At 42.4% G+C, this 27,622-nt stretch overlaps 2 protein-coding genes and 1 long non-coding RNA gene across 12 annotated transcripts in view; 1 reads left to right on the top strand and 2 right to left on the bottom strand.

Annotated features, from left to right (window-relative positions):
• Positions 1 to 382: 382 nt before the first annotated feature.
• Positions 383 to 12,373, bottom strand: NIPAL3 (NIPA like domain containing 3). Its single transcript, XM_010723507.4, has 12 exons — positions 12,231 to 12,373; positions 10,997 to 11,359; positions 10,250 to 10,318; positions 9,989 to 10,160; positions 9,809 to 9,868; positions 9,160 to 9,305; positions 8,425 to 8,521; positions 7,912 to 8,047; positions 7,182 to 7,270; positions 5,852 to 5,915; positions 4,708 to 4,802; positions 383 to 4,078 (listed from the first exon to the last, which is right to left on the bottom strand). The coding sequence occupies exons 2-12, from the start codon at positions 11,093 to 11,095 to the stop codon at positions 3,879 to 3,881; spliced, it is 1,227 nt and encodes a 408-aa protein (XP_010721809.2). The 5' UTR covers positions 11,096 to 11,359; positions 12,231 to 12,373; the 3' UTR covers positions 383 to 3,878.
• On the top strand, positions 12,348 to 27,516 carry LOC146542814 (uncharacterized). Of its 2 annotated transcripts, XR_014879660.1 has the most exons (3): positions 12,348 to 12,491; positions 19,939 to 24,037; positions 25,617 to 27,516. It is a non-coding gene; the product is annotated as an uncharacterized LOC146542814 (long non-coding RNA). The 2 variants fall into 2 exon arrangements; XR_014879659.1 differs by having other exon boundaries at positions 19,939 to 27,516.
• The window catches only part of GRHL3 (grainyhead like transcription factor 3), a 49,906-nt gene continuing 35,097 nt past the window's right edge, over positions 12,814 to 27,622 (bottom strand). For 3 of the 9 annotated variants that reach the window (XM_019622747.3, XM_085209020.1, XM_085209021.1), the window contains exons 13-16: positions 27,287 to 27,375; positions 27,068 to 27,153; positions 26,055 to 26,119; positions 24,039 to 24,898 (exon numbers count right to left, since the gene is read on the bottom strand). In XM_019622747.3, coding sequence (XP_019478292.2) covers positions 24,784 to 24,898; positions 26,055 to 26,119; positions 27,068 to 27,153; positions 27,287 to 27,375 — 355 coding nt within the window. In that variant the 3' untranslated portion in view covers positions 24,039 to 24,783. Of the gene's footprint in view, positions 13,646 to 13,920; positions 14,025 to 14,649; positions 24,899 to 26,054; positions 26,120 to 27,067; positions 27,154 to 27,286; positions 27,376 to 27,622 lie in introns of those variants that run through there. The other 6 variants (XR_014879654.1, XR_014879655.1, XR_014879656.1 and 3 more) reach the window with 6 other exon arrangements.

Raw genomic sequence — 27,622 nt, 5'->3', positions numbered from 1 at the left:
GCCTCCCTAGACAAAACCCCATGCAGCAAGCGTTCACTAGTGCCATTCGTTAGTGCCAGTATTTTGAATTTATGGCTGCCCGTGTCTCTGAATGGCATTGCTAGGAAATGGCTGTAAGCTGCCCTCAGGCACAACAGCCTGTACCTGAAGGATGGCATCTCCCAAGTGCATCGTTCCCAACGTCTGTTAGAGGTCTGTACCATCCCAGAGAAGATGCTTTCTTCACCTCAGTGCTGAGCTGGCAGGTGTGCAGAAACCACAGGTCAGGTCCTCAGTCATAGAGCACACAGAGAAACAGTTACTGTCTTAAATTCCTTCAAGATTTTTACTGATTAAAGCTAATTAAAACTATAGCAGGGATATTTATCAGGCCAGACTTCCATAGTTTTTACCAGAATCTTTTATTAAGTTAAATTTCCAGAGGTGTCATCAAAAAGACAGAATTAAACAGACATGCAACACTGCTTACAAAAAAATGAAGCAGTCATCCTCAGGGTTCAACACTGCAAAGCCACGTTTATATATACATTTCCATATGAACATCTTATACATTCAGCCAACACTGCAGCTGTATGCCACAGCATAAAGCTATATGCAAGATATACAGTGAGAACATATTAAGTGCACTGGCGCACTGAGAAGCCACACAGTGTGAAGGCCACAAAAGTCTGTTCACATTCGATAAAGAAGCTAGGAGAGAGTCAAGGACCTATTCTGCCCAATTCATAATGGAGACAGCAATCAGCTGGATTATGTGCACGCTTTTTCAGTGTTTGATTCGGAACAAAATGCTGCACATTTGGAAATCTAGCTATGCTCCGCTGTTTACAGCACACTACTTCTCTGTGGATAAACTGAAGCTTTGACATTTCATGTGTTAAATTATGTCCTTTACAGGAACAGGTTATTTCCATGCTGCAAAAAAAGATGAGCAAGTGGCATGCAGCTCTCCTTTAAATCGTTAGGGGCAGTTTAGTCATAAATGCCTGCTGCAATCCCAGGCATGGCCACCATCACCTCAGCCCTAGAAATATTCTGTAACAAGTCTAAGGGTACAGAGAACTTCCCATTTTCAGTTTCCAAGCTCCGAATTAGAGAAAAGGTAAGGAGGTAATTGTAATCCTGAGCTATACCCTCCTTCTGTTAGAAAGATTGGCTAAGTCCTACACTCAGTTTACTTGTGCCTTCTCAGGAACAGAGACGGCATCTGTAAAAACATAGTGCAGAGCAGCACGTACAATCTTCTGAAAGCTTGTGAGAAAGAACAAGAAAGGAGAAAGTACATTAAAAAAAAGTTAAAATTCAAGTATTGAACGTAGGCACCACAAAGGGGTGCGGATCAGTCTGGCAGTCCTCCCACCATGCTTACCGTGGCTAACAGACTGGCAAGAGTGCAGCTCTGACAACATCAGTGCACCAAGTTCAACCCTATAACCCCAAAAAGCTCCTCAGGCTCTACTGATTTGTGTACTCTAGAAATAGACACACAAATAGCAATATTTCACATTACTCAATAGGAATTACCTCCCTTGGAATCCCCTGTCAGAAAGCTTCTAAAAGCAAGGCGTTAGGAATAAAAACAGCCTTACAATTAGAAGAAAAAGCTAACCAGGAAAAACAAGTGGCTACAAAGTCTGCACATCAATCAGTTGCAGTTTTTAAATACTACTAAGAAACTAAGAACTGGGAAAACGATGCTCAACTACTCAGGATCACCCTATGAATAGAATTCAATAGCAAGCCCTTTTCAGATCCTTTTGATTAATATTTTACTTATATATTTTATACAATCTCTGTAATAATTAAGGAATATTGCCATGTAAAATGGGGAGCTTGTAGATTTAGCACAGTTGGTCTTAAAATAGCTTGCTTCTGTGCCTTCAGAACTATTAGGTCAACTAATTACTCATTCATTAAAAGGAAAGAGAGAAGCCACCGTACTCATACCCTTCCCTGCCAGCCCCCATTGTACTACTTTGTTTTGTATTACAAGGAACAAAAACTACACATAACTTCACAAACAATCTATTACCAGGGACACGGGCAGTAGAACCAGCGTCAACTCCAACAAGATTAATGTACTGGCAGAATTAGCCCATTAACATTGTCATCTTACTTTAGCATAAGTAGTATTGTGGGCAAAAGAACAGTTGGTATTTCTTGAGGTTTCCTAAGCTGCAGTGTATGCAACTAGTTTCAATTGTCAGGTATGCCAAACTGAAGAAGCAACTTCACATATAGGTACATGCACAGCCTCTAGGCATCTTCTCTTCACAGAGGTAGGGATTTATTTTTATTTAAGTTGCACAAAACTGTCAATGCAGTCTCATGTATTTCGAGATTAAATTAGTATTCATAGCTGGCATATGCAAAATAATAGTTCTGTTGTCATCTGTAATAACATGAAGCAGGAGAAATTATTTCTAAGTCAGTGAAGCTCTCAGGTAGTGGAAAAAGAATCTGGCCATGAGTCAAAAAAGAAAAAAAGGAAAAAATACAGGAAGCCACAGCTTTAAGTTCAAGATCCTTCCAAGCCCCTTAGTATCAGGGTTACCTCTTAAAAATGCACAGAACACATTCACTATTCATTTCAGATTAAGTCTTCTAAGGTCACCCTACTACACATACAGCTCAAGATACAACAAAGTAGACTTAAAATTTTGTTTTCCAGTAAAATGATTGCTTTCAGAGAAGATAATATTGAAACGCCAAAAACAGCTGCATACTCTTGTAAATGTTGTACTTTGTCCCCTTCGCTTAACCGGTTTACACCCCTGTGCCTGTTCTCCCTTTATAACAGCCTACAGCCATCTCTTGGAAGCTGGAAAGATAAATATCCTAAGTACACAATGCTTCATTATTCTGGCAATTCTCACTGAGTGCTGGACTGTGCGTGCTCATTTTTCCTACTAGGTCATTCACAGTATTAGGACAGTACTTTTTTTGCTTCTTAGAATAAAGGAGCATAAAATGGCACCCCTACCTACAACACCGTAACACTGCCAAAAGAATGCTGACATCTTTAAGCATTTAAAACTACTAAACAAAGTTGGAAATCCTATCTCAACTACAGAGAGAAAATAAAAATGGTAAAGAATTGGAATCTCATCAAGACTTACTAAAATATCCTTCCAGTCACGTTACTACAGTGCTGTCCCTGTACCCTTTGATGCAATTTGAAGCTCTTCCTGTGAAACCAGAGAAGTGGCAAACAGTTCTTTTTCTGAACTGCCATGTAATCCAGTGGTGCTAGATAAAGAATTAACATGCTCAGTGCATACATTCAACACAAGCTAGAAAATGGCTATACAAGAAAAGCCCAAGAATACACAGTAAGTTTCAGTGTTCGTGCTTGAAAATAATTAGATTTTATTGCCATGTTAAGGTAGCACGGTGGCTACGTTAGAAACATGAGGGTTTACAACTTTTCTAAAAATCCATCAGTCTCTCTACATAAAAGATTAAATCCTTTCCTCCTCTCACTGTGAACAACTCCTGAAAACCTCTATTTGGAAATAAAACCAGTCCCAGCAGGAGCAGGGCTAAAAATTGCATGGTTACTTCTCTTCCCACAGCTCTCCATTCTCACAGCATCTGCTATTTCATTAGTTTCCTAAAGCCATGATACTGTATTCAGTATTTCATGCTCTCAGATAGCAGCGTTCAACGGAGGACTGTGATTTACTTCTTGCTAAGAGGAATGCTTTCAACTTCACAACTACAGAGAGTTGCTTATTTTAATAATCAGTCTTAAAAGTTAAGTTTGGAGACAAACTTTAAACTATATCAAAGTCAGCTTAATACTTGCCTATATTTTAATCAGGTAAATAAATAAAGGGCATAATTCTGATGAGTCAAATCAGTTCCTTAAAGGTCATTCATTCCTTTTTGCTGTGCTCCAGCACCCGGTACGGTGGAGCAGAAACTCCTCTGGAACCATGTTGCTCCTGCACTATTGGCAGTGTAGCTGGTGTATAAATTTCTGGCGTGTTGTCATTGTTTTCTAGGGCACCATAGGAAAAGGAAGCTTTGAGGTCAGGCTGAACTGCAATTCCTTTGTCATGCATGTTTTGCATGCCTGAAAATAGCAAAAGTAGAGATTAAATGTTTAGGAACAAAAGCACATTCTTCCTGCACTCTCTTAAATCACCGAATTATACAGACTCTGGGTTACTGGCACGTGGCTCATCAGATCCTTGAGCATTAAATGAAAGAATGCTTTTCAGCTAAGCAGTAAAGCAACTAACGGAGGAAATTATGCTGTAGTGAATGCAGGATTGCAATCATGTATTTATCAAATGCTACACCTCTTTTGTACAGATCACCAGAAAGACAGTTTAGCTATACTTCAAAAAATCAGTTTCTGCTCCTTCTGGCCTCTATCCCTTGCCATGTACCTCAGTCTTCCCCAGTAATTACTTCTTCCTATTTGATGAAGACCAATCCCAAGTAAATGCTCAAAACCTGTACTCTTCCAGACAGTAGCCAATGGGACTGTTGCCACACTCTCCCTGGCGTTAAAGGACCCAGAGTAAGTGTCATCAAAGCAGAACATGATGTCTTTCCTGCTTCATAAAAACCATGGATGTACCCCTCCACAAGACAATCAACCAAAGAGAATGGAAAAACAAAGAACAACTTAAGAGAGACTCAAGTTTGATTGAAAACCCAAGAAATAAAAGAAACAGGGCAATAAACCACTGTTACCTGGCATCGCATCCATTGATATATAGGGTTCAAACGGTACAGATTTCTTTCTATTTCTTGTGATCAGGAAGACACCTAGAAACGCTATGAGGCATCTGAGAAAAAATAAAAGATCTTTTGAGATGACCATGAAAATGGAGAGGAGACAATGCCTCATGACAGGCCCTCAGAAAAATCAACACCTACCACAGTAAAGAACTCAGAACTAGAAGAGAAAGATCTACAGAATGAGAAAGAATTCTCAGCTGAGTAACCCTCTTCGACAGTACTGAAATGTAACTAGCAATTGCAACTTCACATCTTTACCAAAATGCAGAGAGAAATTTTCACGTTAATCTTGACTGAGAGCAGAAAGAAAGCATATAAAAATTCTTATCTGCTTTGATGACATTCCAGGATTTTACAGCCTAAACTATGCAAAGTTTTCCACGGATAAACACTGACAATTGTCAATCTTCATTTTTACAGCATGTTGACAGAGGAAGACAGTTAATAACACTAAACTCCCAACTGTTGTTTGTTTTCCTGTGTTAAATTGAAAGGCATTTCGAGTTGCCCTCTGCTTATGGAGAGTTTATCACATCAAACACTGTAACTCAACATTTAGTCCTAACTACAAAGTGAATGTTTTACTGATTATCTCTGCATTGTGTGAACGGCCATGCCCCTAAGAATCAAGATTCCTGAAGTCCCACAATAAGACAGTGAAGACTCAAATAGATGCCCAAGAGATCACTGCTTCTGGTTATTTTACAGTTCTAGATTGGCGAGTAGATAGCCTGAGAGCATTCCACTTCACTCTACGCGTAAATACACTTGGAAAAACAATCCATGTGATTCAACACCCAATAGGATCTCCAGTACAGTCAGCAAGACATTTATTGTGAAGTGTAAAAAGTTATATACAATTATACATAACCTACTGTGATAAAATTCCTCTAGAACATCCATCATCACTCAGATAAGGTATGGAACTATGGGCCACTGTGTACTCTAACAGAGAGAGCATAGTCAGTTTGTCCTTCACAGCACGTTACACATCTCACGTATACGTAGGCACATGTACTTACATATGGATTTTTAAAATTTAGCCATATGAAGAAAAACTACTCAGTTTTCTATAAAGGAAACTTAAAACACTTACCCAAGTGCAAACATACATATATGAAGAACATCTTCACCAGTGAAATCCAGGTAGAAAGTTGCTCCTTGAAAAGGAAATAATTCATGATGGCTTTCTTCCCAGCTAACATAAGCAATTACTGCTGCATTCTCTAGTACTGGTCCCTCCAGAAACTAAGTCATGTAAGATCACTATTTCTATAGTTAGCATGTTTAGTTGGCTTTTTTTTTTTTTATGGTCTTAATACAGAAAAGCACGGTCTGATTTCCACTGCAACAGAAACTGTACACTTACAAACCTTTTAGAATTTGACCACCAAAACAACAGTGCAATTACTATGGCTGCAAGTAAACCTTCACAGCAACTAGTACAAAGTTTCCAATATTGGGGTAGGGAAGGAAATAATGTTAGAACTGTTGCAGGTCACTATGCAAATGAGCCTATGCTGAATTCTCACCAGTTATTACCATATAAACACAAGAGACCACACTTCCTAAGTCTGAACAACAGACCAAACTGGATCTCTCCAGCTACAACAGGATAAAAACTCTTGACTCCAATTAAGCATACACAGCTTAAAAACATGAAATGATAGATGTCACTGTTGCCCTAGATGTCAACAGGATAAAAAGCCTGGCCTACACACTCTGGCTCCAACTCTACATTTCTGATAGAAGTAAATAAAGTTGATTAATCTGAGAGCAGCAGAGTGACTTGGAACATGACAGGGAACAAGCATTAGATAAAGAGTAGGCTGTGGTCTTCCATGGCGTTGAACAGAACTAAAAAGGCAATATGTAATTTTAAGGGGGCAGGGGACTATTTTCCCTACGTATCTAGAAGGGAATTACTATTTACACAGACAGTGCATCCGCTTCATTGTGATGAATACTTTCTCTAGTGTCTTTTTTTTTTTTCTTCCTAGTTTTGCTCATACATCTAAGAAAAATCTTCAAAGCGCTTCCTTAGGTTTGAAGTCTAAGCGGGTTTAAAATGCTCATCTTTGTTCATAGACAAAACTTCCTCTGTGCAGCTAAAGTCTAAGATTGGAGTCATCTGTACAGAATGAAAAGTTGAAAGCAGTTGCATACTATACAATGCAAACAAAACCATCAAGAAGAGACTCATAACAGGTTGGACCAGAGGAAGAAAATACATTAAATAAAATGAATTCACGTTTTGAGAGAGGAAAAAAGGGAAAGCAAACCAGCTCCAGAAGAGAGATGACAAGGAAATACAAGTCATTGTCTTGCTGGGTATTCACATTCCTCAGTTGTAGCTAAGAATTATTTTCCAAAACCTTTTGCCCCTCTTTCAGGAATAATCAACACACTGTTTTGAGCACTGTTACCTGCTGTGATAGCTACTGTTGTGGACAGGATGTAGCCAATGCTTGCAATTTGAGACGAGTCATAAAGCTGTGAAGCTTGAGCTAAAAATCTGCAACACAGTGACAGATGACAGAAGTTAACTTGGGAAGAATACTCAAACTGCAGAGTAGTTAACATCAACCAGCACACTTCTCCTTTTTGGAAGTGCCTTTCAATACCTGGTGAATACATTTAAGAAATTTTACTCTCTCAGTACACCTGCATAAGCATCCCCTAGAATTAATAGAAATGATAGATGAACGAACATTCCGCTGTATTAACTAAAGGCAGTGCAATTACAACACTGACATTGGGGCCAGGACGTCACTTGCATTCTGAACAGCTCCTTATCCTTGCTGCTACTTGTGTTTTTACATTATCACAAGAACAAAGGGGAAAAATACAGAGCTTTGATTTCGGTCAGTGCAAATATACTGTATTTCATTGGCCACCATTTCATTCATACCACTGTTTTGCAAATACTTGAATGATGTATAAATTTGAGATCAATACTACTTGGCAACGTCACTACAAGGAAACACCAAGAATGCTATCTTAGGCTCCTGTGACACAGATTTGAAGACGGGTGATAGAAGAGGCCAGACCTTCACACTAAAATTTGATCAGCATTCCGGAAATCAACAACAAACATCTCACTGGTTAGAGATCTGCCAAAACCCGCACAGTTATGGATGAGAGAGATTGTCTTACGTTGCTTGAAAGACTGCTGTAGCAATCATGCACACCAACATGATATAAAATATCGGGTAGTTGAGTTGGAGGTTTCCTCGTATTGAGACAACAATCATGCCTGCCACAGCCTTCACTGTCACAACAGTCATGGAACCTGCAAATGTTTATGAAAATACAGCTGAACTATGTCCTGCTCAGCAGGACAAGAACACTGCACATTCGCTCTATATGTGACCGAGCAACTGCAAACAAAGTCAAGATATATAAATATTCAAACCCTTCTCTTGCATGGAAGGTATTTTATCTTTAAATGTCAGTTATATTCCCAACAACCTTACCACTGTGACCTTCAGTAAATCACAACCTTTCGATATTGCAGTTACAAGGGCTGGGAGCATCTACCACTGTCTGAAGTGTTTAAACATTATTATGCAATCATATTATGGAAGGATAAAAGTTTTCATTTCTGATGACACACTGACACAATTAATAAGACTAAGGAAGTTCTCAAAACAAACCATATCAACTTACCTAGCAAAGCTACTAACAGGAGAATTATTACAACGTAGTTTGCATTTTTTTCTTTGTAAAAATATAGTAGCAGGCAGAATACGATGATCTCTACAAGCTACAAAAGAAGAGAGACGATTAGATGTGGAGTTTATGGCATACTGAACGAGTCAGACATTAGAATCACAAAACAGGACAAATCAAAGGAAAACAAGGATCCTATGCAATTACAGACTAAGTTTAATCCCAATCAAATACTGACATCACAAATCTCAGGCTGTTTTTCATAATGAGGTTTTGTAAATGATCCCTGCAGCACATATCTAATTTAATAGCCAAAGCTATCTCTGTTAAAAGATTTTACAATATTTTTAATGAGACAGTGATGGCTCAAGAAAAAAGTCTGTCTAGGAAAAGCACAGATCGAGTACAATATTTGGGCAGCTCTGGGATAGATGCTCTCAGCTGCCATCAATACTACTTCCACAGGCTAAAGCTGACAGTCAGGGAGAGAGCAAGCTATTTTAAAACTTTTCAGGTAAAGATACTTAAATTCTAACAGAATAATTCAGAGAGAGAACAGTAGGGTTACAAGTTGCACACGTGCACTGTGAAATTGACATTGGCAAAAGTGACATAAGTCCATTAGCAAGTACAAAGAAATACTTCTAGAACTCATAATGAAAAATAATACTTGAAAACCTCTCAACCAGGAATATGGCAGAAAACATTCCCATATTTTATGGGCTATCTTACCATATACAACAGAAATGGCCAGCTCACTAAATGCCTAGTGATATTTTCTCCTGTCATCTTCTCATGACTATTAGGTCCAAATGTAATCAGCAGATAAGTTCCAACAATTGCCAAACCACAGCCTACAAAGGACAAAACATATCGCCCTTCGGCGACCAAAGGACAAAAAAAAAAGAAAAAAAAAAAAAGGCAAAAAAATGGACAGTTAGTGGGTTAGTATGGATGTATGGAATTACGATCTCCCATACGCGTGCCATGACAGCCTTCCAAGTAACTCATTCCTCTGCCCTTCATGCCCTACTTTCAAATTATTATAATTAAGAAACCTCAGGCAACAAGTATGCCATGATTTGAGAAAAAAAAAAACTCATACCAAGTAGCATCTGCTAAAATAACTGGAGTCACAAGATCTGCATCTGGGACTTATCATGCCTTGCACTGCCTACAGCCTATTTTCCAGAAAGTGGAAGAATGAATGTTCCAGCTCTGCAAAGACATGTATGCATGAAATATGGCTGATTCAGTTCTGCCTAAGCTACTGCAGTGCCAGGGACCCAGGCTCGCCATTCTCTGACTCTAAAGAGGTCATGCTGTGCATAGGTCAGCTGGTGAACGCAGGAAAAAAATGAAAAGGAACTGCAGTACTTACTCAAAAATTCCTTGGGCTTCCATTTTTCTTTAATAAATATAATTCCTATGATTGCACTAGCTATAACGACAGGAAGAAAAAAAAAAGAGAAACAGGACGATCTATGTATTGGTCCAGTGATCAGTTGTCTCACACTAAAACGCATTCAGACTTCCATGTCAGTCATCTCTTTCCTCTTACCTATAATAGACACTGCACTGAGAGGCACAATCAGTGAAAGAGGAGCAAAGGCGTAAGAAGAAAACACCCCCAGTTCTCCCAGAACCAGCAGAAAAAGTCCACACCACCATGTCTTGGTTTTGAAATAGGCTCGGGGATCTTTGGAACCTGCCAACCGGATATGGCTGTATTTCTAGAAAAGAATAAAAGCACAGAAGCTGTGGCATGCATGATGCTTTTTAACACAGGAGGCAGGATCAATATTTGTTTCATGATACTCACCTGGAGATTGAGTGCAATACTGATAACAAGGTGCCCAAAAATAGCTAGTAATGCACCAATCAAGTTCTCCTGTAAAAACAAAATAAATATACAGATATTACATTTACCTACTGGACCTTGTGCATAAAACCCCAACTTCCTTCAGTCTGGAAGACAGCAGAATTAAAATAGTCCCCTCGTATACCCATCAATGAAATCTGTTTTTATCTTCTCCATGTGACAGAGGGAAATTCAAGTAACTTTTCTGTAGCTACGTTCCAAATCTGTGAAACTCAGGCAAAAGATAATCCATTATTAATTGACACTTTATGAGAGAGCTAAATTAATAAGGGCATATTTGGAATCTTTGCAGGAATGTTTCTCAGCAGGAAAGAACAGACTGTTAAATGCAACCTGTCCATTCATTCTTTCCTTTAAATATCTGTTTTCGTAACAGCGTGGCATTCAGCAGCACGTGGATCAGAAACATTTGCATTCTGTGAATCAGCTTTCAAGAACTATTCTGGTCTTCTCCACCTCACCTATAACATCTGCTAGTTCAGTGGGCAATTTAGCTGCATTCAAAAACACCTGAGATACCTTCCTGCAACAGACAGCAAAGCTTGCATAAAAACTTGCAAGCCTGGAAAAAATTTGTGTTAGTCTGGATAACTTTTACAACACACCCAAAACTGTGTTCTAAATGAATTTTTTTTTTGTACACAGAAGTTATGGCGTCCTAAGAGTAGACTGGAATAAAAATCTGACCTTATAAGAAAAGGAGTCTGTGTGTGGCTGCACAGAAACTGCTGCTGTGGCCAGCGGGATTTGCTGAAGTTGCACGTGTGGACTGTTGCCTCCTTCCATTTTTGTTTGAGTGTTTTTCAGCCTCCTGGATGACAGAACTCTTTAAAGAGGCTTGAACTCTGCTGAAGTCAGGTCATTTGTGACTTGGTACCACTTCTTCCCATCCATCCTGCTTTGCTTGCTTGAAATTCTCTGCAGCTTGCCTGCTTTTCTTCCTCTGCTGAGTTATGCCGAGAAAGGATAGGCACCACAAGCAAGGTGTAGATAAGCAAATATTTCTAGCAAGTTAGTGGAGCAGCAACATCATATTCCTCCAAGATGACACTAGGAACGATGTAAAAGAAAGGAGAAAAAAAGAAGAGGAAAAAAAAAAAAAAAGAATCAGTTAAGTGAACTCAGTACTCAAAAGGCGGCAATGAAACCCTGTAGTAGGATAGTCCATATAAAAATCCCCAGAATCAAACCAACAGCTGCACCTATCAGCAGAAAAAGTAGAATTTCTGCGCCTTCTCAAAAAGCCTCAAGCACAGGAACTCACTCTTCCCAGAACTCACAAACCGGCCCGGCCACAAAGGGAGACGTTTAACAAGCTGTGCCATTCGGAACGCTCGTACCCGAAGTCTCAAAGGCTCCAAGCCCTGTTTTCCCCCCTCTCCTGCCTGCAGACTTCCTTCATTAGCTCAAGAACGCCGTATGACGTCGGCCTCACATCCCAACACGCTGGGCAGCTCTTGGTGCCGCCGGGGGGGGCCGTCACCGCGTCGCGCGGCTCTAGGCGGGACTGCCGGGACCAGACTCACCGCACAGCACCACACGCACAAACCGGTCCCCGGTCCCGCAACACGGCGGCTCCTTCCACTAAAGGCCTCAGGAAGCACCCGTGGCCCTAAGAGACAGACGTGGTGAAAAGACCCCTTCGCACAAAGGGCCACACGCTGCATCAGGGCGCAGTCCGACAAACAGGTGAGGGCTCACTCGGGGCTGCCGAGCGTTCCTCAGTCCGACCTACAGCCTCAGCCCGCAGCTCAGGCCCGCACCGTGCCTGCCGAGCAGAGACCGCATGATTCACGGCCCGCCCCGCGCCGCACTCAGCCGGCGGCCCGCAGCTCCTGTCGCCGCCTGGCCCTGCTCACCTGAGGCGGAGGGAAGCCCTCGGCCCAAGGAGAACCTCTAACAGCAGCAGCGCCTTACTTACGGCCAGGACGTTCCTAGAGCCCGGTCCTAAAAGCAGCAGAGAGCACTCCCCGATTCCACGGCACTCCCGCCCCACAGGAAGACCGGCGCGCCCGTGCACTCAGCTTCTAGAATCACCTTAACGCGCATGCGCGAGTCGCCCGCCTCAAGCCACCTTAACCAGCTGCGTACGCCCAGCAGCACGCGGGGCTGCTTTGAGAGTTTGCCTGTGATTGGAGGTCTACCGGAGTTTTGAGAGAAACAGGCCTGATGATTGGAGCAGGTGGGGGCCGGCCGCTGTCGCGGTAACCAGGGTTATTTCTCCCTTAGTGCGTCGCGCCGCGCCGCGCGGCAGGGTGGGAATTGCGCGTCCCGGTGTACACCGTGCCCCGTGCGGGCGGGGTCTGTAACAGTGTGGCCCTGGCAGATCGGGTTCGTTTGCTTCAGAAGCGAAGTGGTGGTCCTGTTAAAATTCGTTGTGTTGGGTGCGCGAATTTCGTGGCCGTTCTGGAAAGCACGAGGTGCCTCAGATCGTAAGGTCCCGCCCGGTACCGTGCAGTGAATCGTTCACAGCTGGAGAAGGGAAATCCCAAAGACGCGAGTGATTTTCTTTCAAAGCACAGCGAGTATTTATTAATGAAGGCAGTCAGTACAAAGTGACGCCTGGAGAAATTTTTATCACTAATAGTTGGGTGTGCATGAGGGGCAAAACTCCCGGCTTCGCGGTGGCTGTGTTTTGTGGCTGTGTACTGTATGAGGCAGTGGGAAGTTCGCTGCAGGCTCTGGCGGCATTGAGCAATTCCTCGTCCTGTACACAGCCTCTCCCCAGCAATGACTATCACAGGATACTCACTACCTCTACTCAGCAGCATCCCTCCCTTCTCACCGAGCTATAGTGAATTTGAATTCAGTATTGCAGCATTATTGCCAGTGCAGCTCTACGCCTCATCCTGATCATCGAGGTGTCCATGTTTTTGTTGCGATGGCTGTAGGAGACCAGAACCGGGACTGGCTGCCACCTCTCTACCTCAGGACAGTCACCACACCTCTGCCGAGAAGGGACCTTTGATCCCAGGCCTTCAGATGTGCAGTTTAGAGAAAATCAGTGCTGTGAAGTGCATTGTTAAGATGCACAACAATCTGCAAAAACTGCACTGAGTCACTATTATCAACATTAGTGCTTCAAAGATCTTCCTCCCCCTCCCCTTTGCTTTTAAATAAAATAGGAAAATTAGGAAAAATGCTGATTTTTTTACTTGAATACAGCATCAGTGTTAGATGTGCCTTTTACTTACGCATCCTATTTGAAAAGAAAGCTGGCATTGCAGTTACGTGTTTTCTGTATCTCCATTTTCAGTTTTGTTACTGCTGGCTGTTCATTTTAGGTTTCCAAATTTTCTCCAGTTCTTATAAGCAACACAGGAACATAATTTCAAGCTCAGGGGGAAAAAAAAAATAAAAAAAATAAAAATAAAATAAAAAAAAAATTAATTCTCAAAGTTACTTCAGCAAACGAGGCAAATAAGAACAGTGTTTCATGTCATCATTTTTGATTTATTTATTTTTTTTTGCAACTCATAGTGGTCCTGTTTTGTCACCAAGAATAGAAATTAAGTTTAGATTGTGGTTGTTAAATTAGCTTTGAAATCACAACTGATAACAATATGAGGTAAATGATAAAGCAATATTAGTAGTTTAAACCTTGAAATTACCTTTGTCCATACCATCTCCCTATCTCTCACCAGCCCAGCTTTATCCGTGGTCCCTTTTCCAGCCTTCTTGACTTCCCTGGACACAGAAATATCCTGCACGTATTCTGAAATTCAAGAGCAAATTCAAATAAATCAACAGAGTTAAAGGTTGTGCAGTAATAGAAAAATATGACTCCTCCTATCTTTCGATATTCTTCACCCTGATCCTTCCCTGACTGGTAGGACTTACATTGGTATGTGTGTTATCTGGCCAGCAGAGGGAAGCAGAAAGATATTTTATAACTAAACCTGTTTTTTCCAGCCTGCTCTGTGCAGTTTCTCTTCAAGTCTACCCGCGCTTACAGGTGCCAAGGACCTCCTTGGGCTTCCTGGATGTATCCTGAAAGCTAGTGGAAAGAGGGTGCCCATGGCTTCTCTTGATAGTCTCCTACTGTCTAGTGACTGTGATAACACCTGAACTCTAAAAATGAAGTATATTCAGAATTTCTGAAACGTTGCATCCCAAGTATGTAAAGTAGATGAATCTCAGAAATGTTTTGCTTCTTCCCTCTTCTTTTGCCTTTGGCATCTTCTCTTCCTTCTCCTCTCTTTGATCTGTTCCTCCCTGCTTGTCTCTCCCATCTCAGTGATATCAGGAGCATATTATCTCAGGACTGAATAACAACAATCAAGGATGTACAGGACAAAAGATGAGGGAAAATGATCAAGGTAGAGAATTTGTTTAAATACCTTCTGTAGGCGCCATCAGTCTGACTGGTCAGCTTCTAGGAGTTCCAGATGACCCGATGCTAAGTTCTGACTGAAAATAAGAGGCAGAGTCTTAAGGTAGCTTCACAAAGCACTTCCCTTTGAGAACTTCCTGCTTGATGAGCAGAGGGGGCAGGAAGCCAAACCACAAGCTATACAAGGGCTTGGCTGATTCTTTCTTAAACTTTACCCTAGAGAATAGTAGTTACTGCATTAGGTAGGGGAGGGAAACATTAGCTCCATTAATACTGGGCCTTTTGGGGGTTACTGACTTATTTTCCTCCACCAAAAGCACTTGACTGTGTCCACTACAGCACAAGCCATTTTGGAGCACATTCTTTTAGCAGGGTAGTTGGGAATAAATGTCAGTACATGAAATTTATCTATCTGTAGCGTAGGCAATGTAGAGAGCTTATTTGCTTCTTAGTACCTGACCTGGAATACCTAATAGGTTAGTTGACCCATTTTTGTAACTGTGCCAGTTTACCACTCTATTCACACAGCTCTGTGGGTGCCAGGGCACTGAGGTCTGGAAGATATTCCTTGTGGACTTTCCATACATCTGTATGTCCCCTTATATTTGCCAGAATATAATTCATAATATTTTATGGACACAGATATGCAGTCATTGCAGCAAGATGTAAATTTCCAAGACTCTGTAGATTTCTAATCTCAACCACACTGATGTGATGATATGCATGCCAAACCTAGAGCTAGATACTGTGAATGGGAGAAGGGCTCTTTAGTTGTTTTCTTGACATGTGCTGACCTGGAAGTTGCTAATCAAGAACATTCTGCCAGGGTAGTAACTCACCTTTACAGGGTAAGACCTAGCATGGGACTCTGTCCAAACCTCAGCAGGCCAGCCAGCAAGAGCAGCCAAGCCTGGGCAACAGCAGAGAATTCAGCTTGTAGATGCAGGAGCTTTTTGATTGTTTGTTTGTTTTTTTTTTATCATCATCTGCACTTTTATTAGCCAGTTCTAACAAATTCTTCAAACTCGCTTCCCTCAGCACAATCATGGAGCACGTGGTGGGGATCCTCAAGCATGTGGCAGGACTTCCACATAACAGGGCCACCCAGAGATGCAAGCTGAAGATCACAGCAGTATAGCAATCATTCTGCTTCTAGTTCTGGTGTTGATTAAAAAATATCTTTTTAAAAGTCCAGAAAGAACAGAGTCAGGAAAGGTGTGGTGACTGCAAATAATGCATTCTGCCCACATGGTGAATTAACTAGATCCAACTGGTACGCAAAATAAAATAATACTATCCTTTATCCTGTTGCTACACCTTCAGCTGGAATGTTATGTTCAGTTCTGGCTTAAAAAAAAGGCTATGACAAAAATAGACTCAATTTACAGATAAGATATACAATCATTAACTTCCTACTAAAAACTGAAAACACTAAAGATGTTTAGTTAAGAGAGAAGGTAAATAAAATGGCTTGAAATTTGTGAGATTATTAAGGAGAAGGAAAAGAAATAGCTCTTCCATATCATATAAAACAGAAGATATCAGCATAAGATTAAAAAAAACAAAAATCTAAAAGAAGGAATTAAGTATAAAAACAATATTCATTCTACATTTGTAGACTGGGGTGGTTGTTTACTAGGAAAGCTGCTGGGAGGAAGAGAGAATCAGAGTAAAAACCAATAGTTAATTTATGAAACTCGGCCATAAGGGCCCATAAGACCAATTAAAAGCAAAGTTTAAAAGTTGATTAAATACATATGGAAGCTTATAGACAGCAGTGGAGGACAAGGGATGGGGCAGGGCATACCTAGTGTGTAATGACAGTGAAATCATGTTTGATGTTCCACATGATGCTGTGAAGTTCCAGAAATCAGGGGAGCTAGCTGTAACCAGGCTAGTTTGGGTACAGCTCTCAAGGCAGCTTAACAGCCCAGAGCTTTGCATGATGTACTTATCCTGTGCTACTATGGTCAGTCAGTATCTAAGTGCATAAACGTTAACGTAGCTCAGGTATTTCTGCACGATCTGCAATCTCACCTCTGACCATGCTTCAGGTATACCTCAAGATGTTGTGAAACTTGAGCATACTTTAGGCAGTAACTCTTCAACACCAAGAAAGTAAAAGTACATCCCTGATCCTGGGATGGTGACAGCCTCTGTCCTTGGTGCATCACTGGCTTTGATACTGATGATCCCACAGCATTCCATGAGTTTTCATCCTCAAAATCAAGACTGTGTTGGTTGGTTATCTGTCAAGAAGCTCAAAGCAGGTGAATTTTACACTTTAGCAGGTACTGGGCTTTAAGGTTCAACTTCAGAGTTGGCAATGAGGTCTATGTACAACTGATGTAACTGGCTGTGTCCTTCCGTTTGCTGTGGATCTATGTCAGTTTATATCAACTGAGGACCTACCCCTCAGGTTCAGATCCTCAACCTCCTGCTGAGTACTTATTGGTCCCCACCCATGTCAAATGACCAGGCTTTGCTGGGGTGTTGCAAGCTTTAGTCCACAGGAATTTAGAGTGTGTTTTGAGATATGGAACATGTTTACAAAATGCAAAGTGCTAGTAACAATTATCAGATAGTTTATAATAATACACACACAGTTAATGGACTTTTTTTGACCTTTCAATGTTTTCTTGCAATAGCCATGGTTACATTTGGTTTGTTTTGTTCCTCTTCAGAGAGTTTTTTCTTTTTCTGCACAGGATGTCTGCACTGCAGCCATTTCCTAGCGAGCTTTTCCTTTTAAACTGCATTTTAATGCAAGATTCACCCACTGTTTGGAAGGGCAGAACATACTGACTCTTCATAGCACTTGATGACTTTCTATAGCTGTTTAAAGTAGAATGAAGACAACACAATTTAATAAGCTTAATAAGTTGCCACTCACCAGCTGAGACATCTTAACTGGCTTCATGCATGTTCTTGAAGCAATTTATGCTTTTATAAAGTAATTTGATACAGTTTAAACACCAGCTAAAGTGCTTTAAGCAAGCATGCCTTACCTCACTATTTGGGTGTGCAAAGAGCACGCATACAGAGTTACTGAGACTCAGCTGACATGGGGTAATCATGTTTGCTCATACAATCTGTATACCAAGACTGTGAACTTTCTTGTAATGACTCCCTGTGCCTGAGAATCTGCCCCAGCATGTTCGAAGTTGATTAAACTAGTTTGCAGGCCATAATTATTTTCTATATCATAGTATAATGGATTCACATCATATTATTTTTAACACTGTAAAAATTTGCTTCTGGGAATGGCCTGTCTTAAATTAATCACTGACTCATGATTTACTGTAGGAGATAATATCTAACCTACAAGAAGCAGAACAGGAAACTATCTATTTGAAAGATGGCAGCGTCTGATAATTTATGACTATAGACAAAGAGACATCTGAGAAGGAAAAAAAAAGCCAGATCCTTCAGTCTTTATGTGGCCACTCCTCTCACTAAGGCAAGAAGGAACTTTTGTCTAAGAACAGGATGGCCTGTATTTGAGGCAGTGACAGATGAAAATTGACTAATATTGGGGGGGAAAAAATGAGCGAGCAATGAGAAAACTGTCTCAAGATGTCTTCAAAACTGTCTCCAGCTCTTAGACCCATAGTAAAATAAGTCCAGTTAAACATCATGACTATGCTAAGTATTTCACCAGCTTAATATGGGAAAAATAAGAAAACGAGGGAAAAACATCAGTCTTTGTGTTTGAATCTTCTATCCAAGTGTCTTCTCTCTACTTCCTCACTGTTGTGTTTGAACTGTTGTGCTCTTCTGATTACATCAGTGAATTAGCCTTGACCATTAGAAGTTTTAACTATTAGATTAGATAAAAAGTCAGTTTCAGCCGTCAACAACAACAAAAACAACAAAAAAGAAAACAAGAAAAATAATCCTGCCTCCTGGAGCATGTTTCAGGAGGTTAGACTTCAACCTGAAAACATAAAGAATCTTTCCTTTCACTCATTTCAGCATTGGTCTATTCTGTGATTTTGGTAACCCTCATAACCTTTGGCACCATAGTTTTTGGACTCGGTAAAGCAAGCAGTTATCACTGAGTGTGTGAGCTCTTCAGGAGCCGTGAATGAAACATTTTCCTCTTCCACGTTCTGAAGAAGAGCAGCAGCATGCACCAGAGCAGTGACTGTGACAGGTAGCTAAGTGCTCCATGGGAGCAGTGTGACCTTCTTCCCCAGGGACTTTTGACACCTCTGCCCAAGTTAAATCACTTGGAGACCACTAGCGGCATATCTGCAGTGCTGCATACTGAGTTCAGTGCAAGTTGCAGGAGAACTCAACCACTCCACCATTATCTGCAGACTTGAAGAATCTCTTATGAAGAATCTCTTATTTCAGTTTATTCAAGTCATGCTTAGTTAAAAGCCCCCAGACCATGGAGACATTCCCTTTCCTGCAGTGCTTTCCAGGGGCTGTCTTGCAGATGGCCTTTAGGTGTCTTGGCACTGTCACCTCAAATGCTAGGCTCAGTCAACGGCTTCAACCAAACTAGACACTTAGCGTTGATGCTGGGGAAATCGGAGACAGCAATTAAAAACAAAAGTCACATTTGCTGCAAAGAGTTTAATGTCCTCAGTGTCTATGCAAATGCAACCTTTATATGCTGGTCAGAAAGAGACCTACTTACAGTTGGTAAGCACTGCCAAATTTTAGTCCTGATACCACCTACAGAGCTGCATCATTAGAACCATTCACAATGGAGACACTCTGTCAGGACTCTAGTGAGCCTGCCTTCCAACTGCTGTGGATAGGCCCCTCTGAATCACCACTGAGACAGCTTTCCAGAAACCATACTAACAGTTTTGAGTAGCCCTAAGGAATCGCTAGAACACCCCATAACTCAGCATAAATGCCAGAGACTTCTAGAGAAGCTACATTAGTATGTAATATACCAAGCTGCACAGTACTCTGATTACAAAACAGGTCTACTCCTGGCCCATCATCTGTTGAGGTTTGAGACCCCAAGCATGAGGGCATGTATCTTATCATACAAGTTCCATCACATGCAAGTTCTTCTCCTGTTTGATTCTTTAAGATTACTAATATTTCCATTCGTGACTATGCTCAAGACAAAACGTAGTATTACCTTATCAGTGTCTCTTGGAATAAGTTCTGCCCAGGACAGCACTTTTAAAACCCAGAATTGATTTCCTCACACAGTCCTGTTATACTAGTTCTTTTTTCCCTACATTTGCTGACTAATGTACTCTCATTCCTCAACACCAGTGTTGTAGCCATGTTTGGTATTTACATCTCTTTCCCGTTTGTTTTGTAGGTCACTACAGCATCAACAATTCCCTCATCAAATTGTCTCCCAAGGGTATAACATCTTGCTTCAAGTCAAAGACCTCCAACAGACAAGGGCAGGCAGATGTGCTACAGAGCTTGCAACCTACTGGCCGCATAAACCTACCAAGGAAGCAAAGAAAACTCATTTCATATTAGTCCAACTTTGGAAAACAAGCCACTTTCACAGGACGTGGGAAACTACGTCAGACAACAGAGTTGTGTCCCACTGTATCACCTGGTCCAATTTGGCCAGTTATTGCCACAAGTTTGCAGGAACTGGCTTAGAGATGGAAGGGCTACAGTACATTGCCTTGAAGAAGACTGTGGGCTGATAATGCCCTGGAGCAGTGTATCAGAGGTACCAGTATCAGATGATCTTTCAGACATTTACAAACAGTAATTAAGTACCACACCACCTTTGCGATGTAGGGGTAATTTCTCTCCCCCCATTTTACAAAGCAAGAGGCCAGAGCACACATGACCTGGAAAAAGAACCTTCTGCTCTCATATCCCAGTCTGGAGCTTTTACATTAGGCTGTGTTTCTTTTCTATAGCCAATACCCTAAACTTACCCCCCAGAGAACACACTGAGCATAAGAACCACCGAGCAAGAACAGTGAGGGATGCTCACAGCAGTATTGCATCGCAGGGAGTCTAATGGGTAAATCATGGCCATTTCCCCAGCTCCTCCTAGGGCTGGGAATTAGAGCTGGAAGAAGGCTTGTAAAACTCTCAAATACTTCCTTCAAGTCAGAACTGCCATTCCCACATATTGCATCCTACCCCTTTCAAAGGGATTAAAGCCATGGAAGGTAACTCCCTTCTCCAAAACCCTCTGTTCCCTTCATAATACTTATGAGAAGACAAATAAATCTACCTATCAGCAAATCACTCAAGTAAATTTATTGTCACCATGCAGTGACTTTGCCTGGCCTTAGATTAAGATCAACAATAAATTCCTGACCACAAAGGCATGAAAAAGCCCACAACTCTCCTTGCTCAACAAATGTATCTTCGCTATATCTCTCAGCAGTTGTATCTTTTAGCAAAGGTTTTGTAAAAAGATGGGGAAGCTGCAGGGCAGGAGGGAAGCAATGCCAAGTGGTATTCGATAAAGAGAGAGGGCTAGAGGAAAGGATAAATTAACTATGAGAAGTGAAGATTGCTGCTCCATAACATAGGAAAGCACAAAAACATTTCACACCCAACTGCTGGCATTAAAGCTTGCAGCCTCTCCTGTGTTTCAATCATTGAGAGAGAATAAGAGGAACTCCCTGTTGGAGTCATTTGGCATTGCTGCTTTGGCTTTAGTGCTATTTTGCTTTGGAGCAGCTGAGCATCAGGTCTCTGCAGAATCGCTGACAAGGCTTTCTATTTTACCGTAACTAAAGTGAGCTCACTGTGGCATTGCAACTGGACCCCCCTCTTTTTCCAGATCATTTCCCAGGGATTTTGGTTGGGGAAATTAACTACTGACCTCCTCAAGGTATCTGTGTCATTGATCATCTCCGAACATACTGTGTGGGTGTCCTAACAAAACACAGGATGCTGTTTTTCCCTTCATAGCAATGGAGAACCATGCCACACACTTAGATCCTCAGCTGCTTGATCAATGATACAAGGAATGAATAAGCATGAAAAAAGGCATAGAAACTGGGTGCTATTTGTACAAATGAGCAGCAGAGCCCTCCATCCAGCATCAAGGACACCGGAGCTCTTGCAAAATGCAGCTCACTGCCACGTTCCTTTTCTTAATGCATCTCTGCCATTGCAGGTGCTTATTCACCCAGAGCACTTGGGAACTATTCCTTCATCTGTGAACAGAAGTGCTGTCCTCAGCCTAATAGTGCTGCACACTGGAGAATGATCATAAGCTGAAGTTGACTTAAAAGCCTCTAATTTCCTTCATGTTGAATAATTACTATAACTAATGGGAGTTGCAAAAAAGCTCCTCTTGGTGCTCTTATAGAGAGGTGCTGCGGCTGACCGTGCCCATAAAAACATTGCCCTGGGAGGGGAGTATTTTCTTATCAGCATCTAAATATATGAAAACAACAGTGCAGACAAATCCTACACTTATGCTGTGTGCTCGTTCAAGGGATGGACACTTCAGGTTGTCACACAGCATCAGGCTTTGGTGCACAATACCTGCATAGAATGCACATCATACTTCCGCAGTGCAAGTTGCTTGTGTGTATAGACACCGTCCTCCACATACCCTAGTATGTTTTACAAGCCTTTTTGAGCGTTTCTGACTTAAATCAGCACAAACCAGCTCCTGAATGTCCAGAGCAGACACTGCTCCAGAGGAAGCTTCTCTCATTTACCAGTCAGTGTAGGGCCTTTGCAAAACACAAGTGGGTTCATACTTTCACACGACCTTTGTTCACTTAGAGATGGATTGCCTTCATCACTTGTATCTTCATCTTCAAAAGGAACTGGTGGGCTCCAGGCAAAGAGTCAAGAATGCTTTCACACATACTTGGGAGCTGCTTTACGCAACCTCTACAGCAACTCACATTTGCTGGAAGGGATGAATGATACCAATCAGCAAAATACCCACCCTCCCTGTGATGGGGGGGTGTGACTGTACTTGTTCTGACACTGGCATGAAGTAACCAGCATTTCCGTGCATGCAGTATGGTTAATATGATTGAAAACCTGACAAATTGAGGCTAACCTAGAACCTGCAGTGGAAAAGTACATGTATCTTAGCCACTTTTCCGCAACAGAGGAAGTCATTTGAATAGTGCAGATGAGCTCACCTCCAGTCTGGGCTGTTCTTACCCTGTAAAACTTAAGACAGTCTTGTAGCCAGTGTGAAGTGGACCCTTGTACAATCCAACAAGACTCCACATTTTTGTGCTGGGAGCCCAGTTACCAGCAACACAGCTTTCGCTGTTTTTAAATCAGAAGTAATATTACTAGAGTCGAGTCCACAGAGTTAGATTTGTGTGACTGTGTGGGGAATCAGATGGGTGACAGTAACTTTATTTATACCAACAGGGAGTTAGCTCTGAAACTAAGGCGTTCAGTGCAACTAATTGAGAGATTAGCAGTCAGCAAGAGCCCATGATATTGCATACACACACCAGAAAAAAAATCCCCAAACAACTAAAACCAGCAAAGCTGCAGCCCTTCTGAATCCATACTGTTCCCTCTGAAGGCATGGAAAACACTGTCTTTCCCCATTCCACCTACCCTTTTGTCTAGCGTGCTCCCTTCCACAGGCAGCAGTGGACCTCCGCTCTTACCTTGTCCAGCAGACCGGCAGGATCCAACCCAGCAACCAGCCATGGAGGTGCCCAGCACAGGCAGTCCTGCTACAGAGGTCTTCCCAAGAGGAGCAGAGCCTGTTCCTGCCCCTACTCCTTGGGCTGGCATGCTGAGGGGACCTGTTGACTTTGCAGCCATCTGTTCCAAGTGGTGTGGGATTCTTGGTGTGCCGTTTTCTTTTTAACTCAAGCTGAAATTTGCTGTAGCAGGACTGTAGGTAGGCACAGCCCTACAGAACTGATACGGAATGAGAGAAGTCCTGCTGAAGATGGAGTCTGAAGTATGAAGATGAAGGAGTGCAGAGTGCTGAGAGAGATCTTCAGGGCAGATAAGCCTTCAGACTTACCTGAATCTCATCTCAAAGGCCCATCACAATAACAGCAATTAAGTAATCCAAAATTCACCAGGCTGACACATTTCAACATCTCAAAACCCCCTTTCCAGTTGGTGAAATGTAACCCCTTTGAGCCTTTCTTCCTCCATCAGATGGATGTGCCCAGGATGACTCAGTTTCCTCCACCTGCCCTCAGTGCAGCAGTGTGTGAGCAGCTGCTGACACAGAACCAGGAGAAAGAGCAGAGTCCGTCTTGCAGAAGGGGAGGGAGGGTTCAGGAGGAATCCAGGCACAGACCTGTGCACACGAAGAGAGCCAAGGCTGTTTAGAATGACAGAATTCTTGTGCTGTTAAAAAACATGTGGTGCAAAACCCACCTGGAGTCCTTTCTGTTCATCTGAGGTCCTCTCCCTGCTCTGGCTTCTCTCCAGCCCTTCTTGACTGAGACCTCCAGACCAGAGCCGAGTTAAAAACGGTTTGTATTCTGTCTCTGAGCCTTTATTACTATGGAATATCCAAAACAACAAAACCAACAACACAGTTACAAAAGGGGTTCACGGAGAAATGTGAAGCAGCCTGTGTTTGAAATGCTCTGTGTCACTGCACTGAGTCAAATATAAAACAATGCATATTTATACACATATAAAATATAAAACGATCGATACATTAGAAATGTATGAACAGGAGGCTACGGAGGCCTTGGTGGTATTTACAGAGAGATGGTGGTGGAGGGCGTGGAAGCAGGCAATGTCCATTTAACTGAGTTTTAAACATATCTATGAAAGTCTCTGTGACAGAGAAGCTCAGAGCCAGGCTTAGCCCTACTGGAAATGGTTGGAGCATTCTGTGGGACTGATGGGCTGGGAGAAAGCCAGAGCCCACAGCTGGATCGGCCATGGGCTGAGGCAGATGTCAAGCAGAGGCTGTCCTCATTGCTGCCCAAAGCCAGCAGCCATGTTAGTGCAGCTGCGCCTTCCCAGCTTGAACAGAAGGTCAGGCCTGTCTCCAGAAGGGAACAAAATAAAATAATAAATTCAATAGAGAGAAGTTCTGCGTTCACTTCAGTAACAGATCTTCCAGCTGTCTCTGGCCCAGCAGCGCAAGGCCCCACCCTGCAGGCAGTTTTCAAGTAGAGGCAATGAGGTGGGATATTGGGCTGAGCTTCGTTGGGTCAAATGTGCTGGTTGGTAGAGATGTCCAGTAAGTGCTGACTGCAGCTCCTTATAGCTCCTTGAGGATGACCTGGATCTTGTCCTCTGCTTCCACCATGTCCAGGAGAAAGGCCATGTGGTTGCTATAGTGCTGGATGATGTTGTTGTCCATGTTGACCAGGATCCTACAGGACAAGGAGAGCGGCCAGGTCAGACACAGTGTGTTGCAAGGCTTGAGGTGCAGCTTAATCAGGAGGCTTTGACAGCACCACATGCTCTGGGTCCCCACTTGTAATTGCACCACAGACAAAGACTCACGGCACAGGGCAGCCCTCTCCAAGCAGATTTCACGTTAAAAATGGCCCATGCTGCTCCATTACTGATCAGTTCTGTGTTACCACAGCATGGAAGAGAAACTTCTGCTTCTCCCCTCCCCACCCTGCAGCTGCCTACAAGCCTCACTTAAGCTCTGGGAACAAATAGGTCCTGTGGGGGATCAAGTCATAGTGACACCAAATGAGCTGGAAGATCACATCCAGGGAGCTTTAGGACCTTCTCATCTCATGAAATCAGAAACTGAATGAAGAAGCAGAGCTTTGGACCAATCCTCAGCTTCCCCTGGCTTCTGCTCCCGTGTTTTTATGTGGAGCACCACTCTGCTGGCTGTGCTAGTGAGAATGTAGGACTGCATAATGCAGGACCTGTCATCGGCCTTTCTTTTCCACCAGTCTCTCCCCATGCTCAAAATTGGGATCAGGGCCAGTAACAACAATGAGTTCATTTCCCAGGCAGTCACTAGTGCTTGCAAAGCCTGATTGTATATTGCTTGCTCTGCAAGAAAGACTCTGGATTTAGCTTTATGGAAATAACTTGGGAATTTATGAGCCCTTCTCTTTCCAACAGCTGGAGGGAGAACTCGCTGCCAGAGAGGGGGATAATCTAGGAGTTGTTCTTCAGTCCAGAAAACATCTCTTAAAGTAGCACCTGGCCCTACATCAAGACTGCTGCCTTCCACAAAAGATTCAGCAGCTGGTCTTCTGCTCATGCAAGCCAACATCACTCCCTTTCAGCCATGTATGTGGTCCATATTGACTAGTCAATAATAAAGAAAAAAGTTTTTCCTTGGGAACCTTTACACTCCATACAAATATAATACAAACAACCACTATCCCAAATCTTTAAAGCCCCCAAGGATCTGAGTTTTATACATTCCAGGTAGTGCAGACCTCACATGGCTTTCCTTTTTAATGTCTTGTAAAAATGCTATTTCAGCCTATGACGGTACCAAAGAGAATGGGGTTGTAGAAGTGCAGCATAAAAGCAGATGAGAGATTAGCTTACCCTCTTTTGCATTTTTTGTAGACTTTATAAATGCTTTCTTCTGGCAGCCCATATTTTTCTGAAATCTGCAAGAGAAAACACAGCAATTCTTGGTACTTGTAAAATGAAATTCCTATGATAAATGTCAAAGATAACACTGAGCCAAAGGTATTCAGCAGCAAAGGATTACCCCTCCCTTTTTACTGAAGAAAAAAAGGCTGAAGCAATGGTTTGAACAGGACAATTTGAGCATGGTTCTGTCTGGTGTTGGGCTGATGGGAGCCATGCAGCTTTCTCCCAGCTGTTTTCAGTAGCTGCATTTGTCCATCTGTGGTGAGGTAATGAGGGAGGGAAAAGATGGCAAAGAATTTTCTGAATCCTCTGACTCGTCTGTGCTGACATTTCTCAGACTCTATTTTTAAAAGTTTGTAAAAACCAACAAAGCCTGAAGTGCAGTTGTAAAACTATCCCTGGTCCAGGATATTGTTTGTTTCGTTCCTAGTAAGCCCCGGAGAGAGGTAGCTTATCAGGGACGCTGCTGACGGTCACCACAGAAATACGGCTGTGTGCTCCCCAGACACTGCACAGGGAATTTCAGCACAAGGCCAGGGCTGCCTTCACACTGCACATACGTGGCCAGCATGAGAAGGGAGCTTTACAATAGAATTTGCTGTCACAAGATGATACTTACATGATGCTTTGAATAGAGCACAGAATCACAGAACCAATGAATTGAGGGGGAACCTTAGAGGCCATCTGGTCTCATTCCCTGCAATGAACAGGGACTCCCCCAGCTCCATCAGTGTTCAGAGCCCCATCATCTTGCCATATGGTGTGTTCTTCCCCTCTGTGGCACACCACATAACAAGCATTTCTGGGTAGACTTCACCTGTACTCACAGTTTCCATTTCCATTCTCAAAAGAAAGCAGACACGAGATATAAACAGCCTTATATCCACTTTCCTATATGGCAAGTACCAGAACCCTATGATCTGTGGTTTGTCCATAGGCCACCATTTTTGGGAAACACTCACAGCCATTCTGAGGCCCTGGAGATCCGGTGTCTTCAACATGAGAGCATCAAACACTTCCTCTGATTCCCTCCGCACGTACAACAGCACTGAAATGAATAAAGCACAGCACTGAGTCAGGGCTCTTCACAGAGCAATGTGGCCTCACATGCTTCAAGATCCAGAGCTACTTTAGTTCATAGTCACATCACATTCAAGAAGAGTTCCCACTCCAAGGCTTACCTCTCTGAGGATCTTCTTCCTTGGTTTGCTTCGGAGGTACTGGGTCAAATTCATCTGTGAATGAGGCCCCACTCCGCTTTAGGGACAGCCTGAGAAAGAGGAACACGGTGTTCTCAAGAGGACAGAACAATATAGCAGTAAACAAAACAATGGCAGAAGTTTGACTTTTGACTGAAAAACTGATTATCCCAATAAACACCCAGCAATTAAATATCGGTTCTGTAATTACAGCCACAGAGTATCTCCAGATCTGCAACTTCCTGCCTAATGCATACAGGACATCAGTGAATGTCAGCAGTGGTTTTGGTACCATGTAATTAAAAAAGCATTTTCTGT

This window comes from Meleagris gallopavo, chromosome 25 (genome assembly GCF_905368555.1).
Source record: "Meleagris gallopavo chromosome 25, MGAL_WU_HG_1.1, whole genome shotgun sequence".
NCBI lineage: Eukaryota > Metazoa > Chordata > Aves > Galliformes > Phasianidae > Meleagris > Meleagris gallopavo.
Note: the sequence above shows the minus strand (reverse complement) of the source record. Positions and strands in the feature narration are given on the sequence as shown.

Coding starts and splice junctions, on each gene's coding strand:
- NIPAL3 (XM_010723507.4), bottom strand. CDS start 11,095: ATGGAAGGAGGCAACAGTCCACACGTGCAACTTCAGCAAATCCCGCTG. Junction 10,161..10,249: donor GTATTGCACTCAATCTCCAG/GTGAGTATCATG, acceptor ATTCTTTTCTAG/AAATACAGCCATATCCGGTT. Junction 7,271..7,911: donor ACAGCAGTCTTTCAAGCAAC/GTAAGACAATCT, acceptor ACTGTGTTGCAG/ATTTTTAGCTCAAGCTTCAC.